At 37.4% G+C, this 10,393-nt stretch overlaps 1 protein-coding gene across 1 annotated transcript; it reads left to right on the top strand.

Moving 5' to 3' along the window:
• Positions 1-512: 512 nt before the first annotated feature.
• On the top strand, positions 513-3,323 carry LOC127120744 (AT-hook motif nuclear-localized protein 5). The gene is made up of 5 exons (XM_051051278.1): positions 513-1,508; positions 2,131-2,198; positions 2,296-2,427; positions 2,576-2,734; positions 2,841-3,323. The coding sequence occupies exons 1-5, from the start codon at positions 1,091-1,093 to the stop codon at positions 3,060-3,062; spliced, it is 999 nt and encodes a 332-aa protein (XP_050907235.1). The 5' UTR covers positions 513-1,090; the 3' UTR covers positions 3,063-3,323.
• The last annotated feature ends 7,070 nt before the right edge of the window (positions 3,324-10,393 follow it).

Below are 10,393 nucleotides of genomic sequence, written 5' to 3' on the forward strand. Positions count from 1 at the left end.
TTAATATCGACTCATAAGGAACTAAAATGGATATTTACTTTAAAATCAAATGAAATAGAAAGAAATAAAGTTGTATCTATTCTATTCCATTCCATTCTTCTCTCTCCAATTTAGATCAAATATTTGATCTATTTAATTATAAAATATAAGTTTAAAACCATGTTAGGTTAATCTTGAGATTCATTTTAGTTCCCTTAATTTACAAAAATATCATATAGATCTCTTAATCATTTAAAACAGGACATATTAATCTTTATGAATTTAGTGATAATATTTTATTTTATTTTTGCTTGTAAACAAAAAGACTAACATGGTATATGATATATTTGAAAAAATGAAAAATTAATATAATATTTTTTTAAAGTTAAATGGTGAAAATAAACCCGAAATTAACTTAAAGAACCACCTAAAATATAGTAACAATCAAATAAAAACCTTAAGACGTATTAATCTTAGCTAGTATAGAGACACACCTGTCCCTTTCTTTCATACAAACTTAAGCTAAGTTCAAAATTCAAAAAGCTTAGTTCTTTTTTCTCTCTCTAAAAAACAAAATTCAATTTTTGTTTCTCTTCTCCACACCCAAGTGAAGTCATACTCTACTCTTTCCCTCTTTTCCTTTTCCATCATAATTACCCTCTGCACTCTTCTGTCAAAACCCTAAATTTTCAAATCCATGCTTTTCTTTTCTTAATGCGCTACACCTATCACTTCACTACTTTTCTCTTTTTTCTCATTCTCCTGCATTTCCCTCTCTCATGGCGTTTCAATGTTGTTTCTGTTTCACCTAAAAAAACCCTTCCTTTTTACTCCTCTCAAATTTAACATTCAAATCTCATTTATATTTTTGATTTTCTAGTTGAACAACAAAAAAAAAACAACCTTTTTTTGCAACATTCACTTGACAAAATCTATTGAATTGAACATCTAGAGCTACTAGGTTTTAGATCCCTTTTTGTCTTCTCTGCGTATTGTTAAAAATCCAGTCTTTTCATAACTATCTAATGTTTTGTATACGAATTCTTAGTTGAAGAGGAAAAATTAGTCTATCTATCACAATTTAGAATTTTTTTTTAGTCTTAGTTAATGCATGGATGAAAGAGAAGCTATGGCATTCTCTGATGGGTCTGGTTCATATTATATGCATAGAGGAGGAGGGGTTGGTGGAGTGTTCCAACAAACTCCTTCTGGGTTTAGAGCTTTGCCTAGTAATGCTCATGGTGGTTCTGATGGTTCTACATATTCAGTGGAGCCTCAGCATGATAGTTTTAGTCGCGGTGGTGTTAGTAACAGCATAGGTTCATCTCCTGGTGCTTTAGTGCCTTATTCAGGAGAGCAGTCTGTGAAAAAGAAAAGAGGGAGACCTAGGAAGTATGGTCCTGATGTACCTGTTTCTTTGAGACTCTCTTCTCCTATGCCGGCCACTGACAATTCCACATCTCCTTCGGAGAAACGGCCGAGAGGACGTCCACGCGGAAGTGGAAGGAAACAACAACTAGCTGCTCTAGGTAAGCATTGTTTACTCTAGATACTTGATTATATGTATTGTTTAAGGTTTTGGAATTGGAATTTGGCATGTTCATTTTAGAGGGAAAGTGTGATTAGTTATTTACAATTATCTGTTAATAAGAAGATGTGAAGATATGTTGCTTTTGTTACTGAAAGTTTTTGTCTAAAAAATTGGGACTTGAAGTTCTTCACTTGCTAACAAGTTTACTCTATTGAAATTAAAAATTATCAATTTGCTAATAGATTAATTCCTTTAGAATTTAGATAGACTGTTTCTTTTAGGGACGAAGCATCCTAAGTAGCACTTTCAAGAAACTAAATTCTATCTTTATTCCAAGATAATTGATGGATGAGGGCAATGATAAATGATATAATACATGTGCATGTATAATGAACCATCAACTATGAGGTTGTTGAAGTCCTGGTTCAAATTTCTGATATAGATTAAACCTTTAGAATGAATAAAAATTAGAAACCATGAAAAATTAAATGAAATTTCCACTCTTTCCTTCTCTTTCTGGTTGGTGTTTTGATGGTAAATCACGTTAGCAACAAAATATCTATGTTTATCTATTTTGCTTTGAACTGTATTAACTTTCGACCTTTTTGTTTGTCCCTCAGGCGAATGGATGAACAACTCTGCCGGCCAGGCTTTTTCACCACATGTTATCACCATTGGAGTTCAGGAGGTAATTATAGTCTTCCATTTCGTACTTTGCTTTATTCATCATTAAACCTCCATGTTGTTATTCAAAGTAGCTCGAATGGGGATTTTCTTTGTTTCAGGACATTGTAGCAAAGTTACTGGCATTTTCACAACACAGACAACGTGCTTTATGCATCATGTCGGGAACCGGGACTGTATCTTCAGTCACTCTGCGCCAGCCTGCTTCTACGACTATCAGCGTTGCATTTGAGGTTAGAGAATTAATACCAACTATCTCCACTACTAGCCATTTTAACATTACAAGTATCATCAATTCTATTGAATCCCTTCAATAGTTCTCGTTTAGTTGCAAGTTAATAATGTGCATACTAGTAAGCATTTTATTTTTCATGTTTGCAGGGGCGATTCCAAATATTATGCTTATCTGGCTCTTACTTGGTTGCTGAAGACGGTGGACCTCAAAATAGAACTGGTGGCATTAGTGTTTCCCTTTCTAGTCCGGACGGTCATGTTATTGGCGGCGGTGTTGCGAGGCTTGTTGCTGCAAGCCCTGTCCAGGTATATTTCTTTATCACAATCTTATAATGGTGATTTTCATTCTTCTTAAGATGTTTTAGATTCAAACCTTTCCCTTCCAAAACAAACGAGACCTTGGTTGCTGCAGGTGGTTGTTTGCAGTTTCGTATACGGCGGCTCTAAGGCGAAGACAACAAAGCAAGGGGATGGGTCTGAGCCTCAGAGTAGTGACCAGTTAGCTTCTCCAGGAAGTGAACCATCTAATCAAAACTATACAGCTTCTGGAACAGGAACAATGTGGCTTGGATCGAGGCCAGGTGATGTGAAAAGTGAACATCCACACACTGGTATTGACTTGATGCATGGGTGAAAGTTATTCCGGAAGAAGATGTATGTTGTAATTATATTTATCTGTTGTTGTAAATGTACTTAATTTGTGAGCATGTGTCACAAGTTAGCACTAACTTATGTTGTAACAAATGAAACAGTTTAGGGTAAGTAACAATCTTGACTTGTGCAGAGAAAAGAAAGTTTAGGTGAAATAGAGGCCAGTTCTTTCTTATCTTTACCTCATTGTTTATTTATCAAACTAATCTTTGGTTTCATTCTATCCATTAGAGCTCTTATTCAATCTTGAGTTAATCTTTGCATTCTTGTGTTATTTACAAGTTCAAACAAATTTCCAGACTAATCCCCCTAAGTTACTACATGAACTTATTTTGGTACAAATTTAATTTACTACTCGAGTCAAAATTCCATACAATTTGTTTAAACGAGCATCCAACTCAACAATGTTTATGTTAGATGATCCATGTTTATGGATGCTTTTTGACTTTTTAAGGCAGCGACCAAGGAAGCATCTCTTAACAACCTCAATGTCAACGTGTATGGCTATGACTTTAGTTGAGGAAGCATCTCTTGACAACCTCAATGCCAATGTGTATGACTATGACGTTGGTTCTCGAGGTATGATACTTCATCTTCAAATGGATTATTTAGGAGGCCACTCCCAACTTTGCAAGTGTTGGTCAACCATTGATGTAATTGTAAATTGACTTGTATTCAACCATTAAGAATTGAACTTTTATTGCTTGTATTCAACCACTAAGAATTGAACTTTTATTGCTACCCGAGTTTCTTCTCCATGGAACGTGATAGGAAGTTCGACATAACCCTAAGGTTTTCTAGTTGACTCATTGAACCATTGTATATGCTATTGGTTACTCTCGGTCAATTGGAGGGTGTGGAACAAATCAAGTTACATGATTTTGGATTAACTATCTAGATCATTGAAGACTATTTTTTTTAACCCACTATTTTATTTTATTGTCATAAAAGGATATGGGGTAGGGGGAGTAATGGGGCTGGAGCTTTTTAATGGTCACTGAATGGTGTGTGACGCTCCATAACTCTTTGAAATTTATCCTTGTTTAGGGAGAGATCTTCGCGACACCACGAGAGAGATGATAAGATATACTTACAATTTCACATAGATGACATTATGTATCAGGTCAATCAAAAGAAAGGGTACGGAGTGTACTTTATGGACTTCTGGTTTGTATTTTTATCACCCAAACTTGATATTTTGTTTTGCTTGCGGGGTCGAGGAGGACTAGATCAAAATCACCGATCTATGGACGAGTCTCCCCTTTCGAATAATTGCTTCAACTTCCTTTTTTTTGTATTTGTATTTTGAGCACGTCTTTCAGATGATTGCAATCATCAATATTATGGTTGTTCTTCTTGTGCAACATGTAGTATGGTTTTTTTACCCCATAGCGTGTTAAAGACACACTAAAGTCACCACTTGCACATTCCTTAAAGACACACTAAACAATTGAAATGGACATGTGTAGTGGGTAAACCTTCACAAGGACGTCTAAAGTCTTTCTCTCTTCTCCTATTCTCCCCACACTTGTGATCATGTTAGTGCTTATTTGAGGAATCTCTCGTGGATGAATCTCTTTTTGGGTGTTAATCGAGGTCACCTTTTAGTCTCTTATTCTTTGCCTTTCTCCCGATAGCTTCTCTTCATACTAGAAGTATGCTTGGGCCTTGGATAATATATATCTCTTTGTGACTTGAGACAAATTTCTTTAATGAAGATATTTTAAATTCATTCTTTCATCAAAATTTTAAGTAAGGATGACCAATCTGTTGAAACGCTTAATGTAATTTTGTACTATTATGTCTTTCCCTTGAATCCATAGTACCGTCTCCTTAATCTGAGAATGTTGGTGAGACAATGTGTAGTGGAAAGTAAAGTGTCTTTATAACTCTTCCCAAAATTCGATGTAGTTGACTCACACACTTTTGAACCAAGTCTTAACCCCATACCTTATGGTTAAAAGAATGTCCACCTTCCACAACTTGTAACGTTTCACATCTTCTAGATAAACAATGAATATACACTTCACAACCATATCATCAAACTTGTCTTGTTTGATATATGTTGTTAATCAGGAAATAATCAAATACATTTATTGTAAATAATTTACATTCATAGAATAGAAAATTAGTCATTATGAGCTGTAATTAGTTGTAATTAGTCATTATGAGTTGTAATTATCGACACTATTATATATAGTATCAAATGCAATGAGAAAGACATGAAGCCAGAATTTCTAACATGGTATCAAAAGGTTCGATCTAACCTGTGAATCCTTGTTCTCTTGGCTGAAATAGCGATACCCCACTGGGTCGCTCTTGAAATCTTGTTTCTTGTTTTCAATTGCCGTTTCGTGATTTCTTCATTGTTGTTGCTTCGTGATCTTGATTTCGTGTTTATCGCAAGTTGCTTCGGTGATCGCTAATCATTTGGTGCTACTAGCATATTGTGATTTGCGATTCAGTTACGTATTCTCGACGATTCTGCTTGGTGATCGTTGTTCTTGGTGATTCTGTTTGGTGACCGTGATTTCATTGTTGGATTGTTGGCGATTCTCGATCGTGGTTTCATTGGTGGATTGTTGATATTTCTCGATCGTGGGTGTTTCTTCACCGTTCGTTAGCTACTGTGTGGGGTTTCTAGGTTTGCTTACCATTTTTTTAATTAAAAAAAGGGAAGCCAACTTATTTCTTGCACGTACATATTGAATTTGGATGCATCTTGTTATTTAACAATACAAGGGGTTATAATATAATGGCCATGGAAAATGAAAGAATTTTTGTGTCTATTTTACCGGTAAAAATTATTCTGCATGGGAATTTCAATTCAAGATGTATGTTAAAGGAAAGGGATTATGGAGTCATCTAGATGATGTTTCTAAGGCACCGACGGAGAAAACTGCTTTAGATGCGTGGGAAACTAAAGATGCTCAAATCATCACTTGGATTCTCAACAGTATTGATCCTCAGATGATCAATAATTTACGCTCTTTTTCAACTGCTCAAGAAATGTGAAATTATTTGAAGCGCATTTACAACCAGGACAATTCGGAAAAACGTTTTCAGTTGGAGTTAGAAATAGCCAACTACAAACAATGTGCTTTGTCTATTCAAGAATACTATTCTGGTTTCTTAAATCTCTAGACAAAACACTCTTATATTATACATGCTAATGTTCCCAAGACCTCTCTCGTGGCTGTTCAAGAGGTTTACAACACCAGTGGACGAGATCAATTTCTCATGAAATTACGTCCAGAATTTGAGGTTGTCAGAGGTGCCTTGCTGAATAGGAATCATGTTCCTTCTTTAGATACATGTATTGGAGAACTTCTAAGGGAGGAACAACGTCTTATTACTCAAGGAACCATGTCTCATGAAGCTACCAGTTTCGAGCCCGTGACGGTTGCATATGCTGCTCAAAGTAAAAGTAAAAGTCGTGATATGAGACAGGTTCAGTGTTTCTCTATTGCTCGTAGCTGCAATAAGAAGTTTTGTAATTACTGCAAGCAACATGGTCATATTATCTCTGAGTATCCCACACGTCCTCCACGACCAACACAACATTCAATACAGGCATTCCATGCAACTACAAATCATGCGGTTGGTCCATCCACTAATGGGGCATCAAACAATAGTGCTATACAACCTGAATTGATTCAACAAATGGTACTTTTCGCTCTTTCGGCATTGGGAATTCAGGGTAAGTCTTCTAATGTTTCTCGCCCATGATTTCTTGATTCAGGTGCATCCAATCACATGACAGGTTCTTCAGAGCATTTGCACAATTTACATTCTTATCATGGTAATCAGAAAATTCAAATAGCTGATGGTAATTATCATACGGTGAACTGAATTTGTGTGTTTTTGCTTTGGAAAGCAAATGTCGCGGATAGCAAGAGTCGCCACCGACTTTTCTTTTATCCAATAAGGAAAGGCGGAAAAGAACAGGAAAGACCTTGATTAGATTTTGGGTTCGGGAGGTACATTATACAAAGGGAAGGTGTTAGCACCCTTTGTATCCATGGTTATCCATGGGCTCTTAATTGCTTGATCACTTATGTTTTTCTTGTCTGAAAAAGTGTGTGAGAGCTGTTTAGAAAATATTTTGAAAAGAGAGTTTAACTTTGTAATGATTCTTGTACGAATGTATACAAGGTATTTATCTCGTTTAATTTTGAAAGTTGTTTAGAAAATGTAACTTGACAAGGATTCTAGTACGAATGTATGCCAAGTGGTGATTTTCTAATAGAGGTTTTGAAAAGTGTGAGGTGTGAAAAGTAGTTTAAGCTGTGAGCAAGCATTTAGGAGTTATACCTACCCAAGGTCTTTATGGGCATTTCCTATCCTTATGAGGGTAAAACTGTCCTTACTATTGAGAAGTAAGTAGTTCTATCCTTTGGATGTAAAGGGTCATCGTAGGGTCATCGATTGGTCATTGAAGGCAACATTTGCAAGGATACCTTAGCATTCGAAGGGACGATCATCATTTAACCGTAGGCTACAACGACGGGTCATCGAGGGACAAAAATCATATATTCGCAGGCAACATCCGAGGGACTATGATTTATCTTATAGGGACATGATGATTTAACCGAAGGGTCTTTGCTAAGTGTATCCCCACATTCGCGGGACATGACCGTAATACCGTAATACCGTAAGGCAACAAAGAGAGGTCCAAGATCACATATTCAAAGGCAATATTTTATAATCAATTAGGTAATTAGGATGAATCTCCAATTAAAATCAATTAAGTAATTAGGATGAATCCCCACAAGGGTATCCCACAAATAAAGTGGAATACCTAGCAAGCTACCTTTTCCGGGAGTATGTGAACCCTTACAAAATTCAGCAAACAGGTCAGAATACCAAATTAGGGTGCAATCGAGAATTACACCACAAAAGAAATCACAACAGTAATAGGATCAGGTAAACAATGCATGGCTATGATAAAACATGTCAGATGAGCAAAAATCAGAACAGAAAAGTCAGCGACTGTCACGTTCGCTCCTGCCTCGCCTAGCGAAGGCTTAGCGAATACTCGCTACATGCTCGCTTAGCGATGTGCTAGCGAGCGGCTGCGGGTTCTGGTTTTGATAACAGTACAATTTCAGCAAGCTTCACACCCTATGGCATCCATTACAGAGATTACATGGTTAAACATCTAAGATATTCATACATACTTAAATTCACATGCAAAACTTAAGATATTTTTATAAATTCAACCGTAATGCCATATGCAAATTAAGAACATAAAGCGATAATAGTAATGCAAACCTGTTTGCAATTGAATTGCAACCTGGAATTGGCAAGTCGGATTGAGTTGGGCGGAGGTAACCTTGGTGCAGATGAGTTTCCTGCAGGGTTTCCTTTAGGGTTGCTCTGAATTCTCTGGGTTAGCCTCCAGGGTTTGCTGTGTTGCTTCTGTTAGGGTTTCTGTCCGTCTGTCTCTGTGTTCGTCCCCTTTTTCTGACTGAAGTGCTGGTATTTATAATGCTTTTTGTGACCTAATGGGCTCAGAATGAAGCCCAAAATTTCTGGTATTCGCACGCTTCGCTAGGCGAGTGGTGTAGCGAAGGGTTTCCTAGGCAAAGGATTTGCTCGCCTAGCGAGCAAGCCAGTTTAGGCCATCTTCTGGATTTGGCCACCTGTATGCTGGGTCTTTGTTCCCTTAAGATCAATGTCTTGAAAAATAAGTTGGAGTGCCTTGAAAAATGCCTTGTAATATTAACGGGAAAATTTTGGGGTATGACAACTGCCCCTGTTCAGTATTCTTGAACCGAGAGAGTTAGAATGGCATGTACGCTATTCGTGGTCTGGAGGTGGAAGATTATTGAACACTTAGAATGCCCCAAAATTTTGCACTTGTCAATTAGTCTCGACGGAGATGGGCTTAAAGATGCCATCCAGAGCGTGTCGTACATTAGGCCAATTTGAGGACATGGGTGCCACACCGGGTCGTACGCTAGACCGTATAATGAGTCATCCATTAGGTTGTCGACTTCGCTGGGGAGTTAGAATGTGTCAAACGCTGCTGGGGATAACAGGTCAGAATGGATCATACGCTAGATCGTATCTGAGTTGCAGAATGAGTTGTCCATTAGGCGGGTGACTTCACTGGGGGATGAAAGATCAGAATGGATCGTACGCTAGATCGTATCTGGGTTGCGGAATGAGCCGTCCATCAGACTGTATCTGAGGATGAAAGGGTAGTCGTACGCTAGACCACGTTTCAGAATGTACCGTACGCTAGGTAGTATCAGAGGAATAAAGATCAGAATGGATCATACGCTAGATCGTATCCGAGGGGATGAACATCCAAATGGGTCGTACGCTAGACCGTATTGGAGCAGTTGGAGGAACCATACGTTAGGCTGAATCAGAATGAACCGTACGTTAGGCTATATCTGACAATATTTGTATGTTGTATTTGCAATAAATGTCTGGGATGAGCTTAAAGATGCCACCATTAGGAGAATATCAGAGTGCTTGTCGAAAAAGATGTATCTGAATCTCGAATGTAACCGATGAGGGTGTCTGTCTGAATGAACCTTTATTTTGACTGTATCAGGAGGATAATTAACCTGAAAACTAAAGTTAGCTTTATGCCATGTCATGATGCATGAGATGTTTTTATGCTTCTGAAAATAAATGCGAACAATGTATGCATGCGTATGCTGTGACATGATGTAATGAATGAATTATGCGTCTGACAAGTTCTTCCAGGGGACTCCACTGGGGACAATAAATCTCCATATTTTGATTGGAGATATTTGTATTGATGACCCTTTCTTAGCCGGGGATACTTGATTTTTGTCTGATGATAGAAGTATTCGACAGAGCCTGGCTGAGGATGGGGGAGATGACCAGTCTATCTGGTGATGCCCGTTTCTTCTGGGGAATAACTGGTTTTTTGCTGGGGGACAGGATTTGTAACCGGACTTGTTGGGAAGCATGGTTAGAACTTCTCCTTGATCCTGAAGTCTTTTAGTAATTGCTATTTCCGTTTTGTGCATGTATTTTGATAAACATCGATCATATTCAAATGCACATATCAATTCAAATTAAATCAATGGACGTTTATGCAAACAAAACAGAGAAAGTAAAACAAAAGCATCTTTTTGGGAGTAAAATTGTATTGATTTTGAAAGAGGGCCTATAAACAGGCAATTTGTGTACAAGGAGACAGAAATCCTAGTAAGAGGAGATTGTCAAGAAAACAAAGAGAAAGCTATGCAGAAAAAGTTCTATCGATTTTAATTCCACTACTGTCATTATGTCTTCAAGCCTCTCATCTCCTACTGTCGGATAAAAGTG

Source organism: Lathyrus oleraceus, chromosome 2 (genome assembly GCF_024323335.1).
Source record: "Lathyrus oleraceus cultivar Zhongwan6 chromosome 2, CAAS_Psat_ZW6_1.0, whole genome shotgun sequence".
NCBI classification, from domain to species: domain Eukaryota; kingdom Viridiplantae; phylum Streptophyta; class Magnoliopsida; order Fabales; family Fabaceae; genus Lathyrus; species Lathyrus oleraceus.

Bases quoted from the DNA above. Each gene is read 5' to 3' on its own strand.
- LOC127120744 (XM_051051278.1), top strand. From the start codon at position 1,091: ATGGATGAAAGAGAAGCTATGGCATTCTCTGATGGGTCTGGTTCATAT. The intron at 2,199-2,295 runs GTAATTATAGTC...TCTTTGTTTCAG, and splicing joins TCACCATTGGAGTTCAGGAG to GACATTGTAGCAAAGTTACT. The intron at 2,735-2,840 runs GTATATTTCTTT...TGGTTGCTGCAG, and splicing joins TTGCTGCAAGCCCTGTCCAG to GTGGTTGTTTGCAGTTTCGT.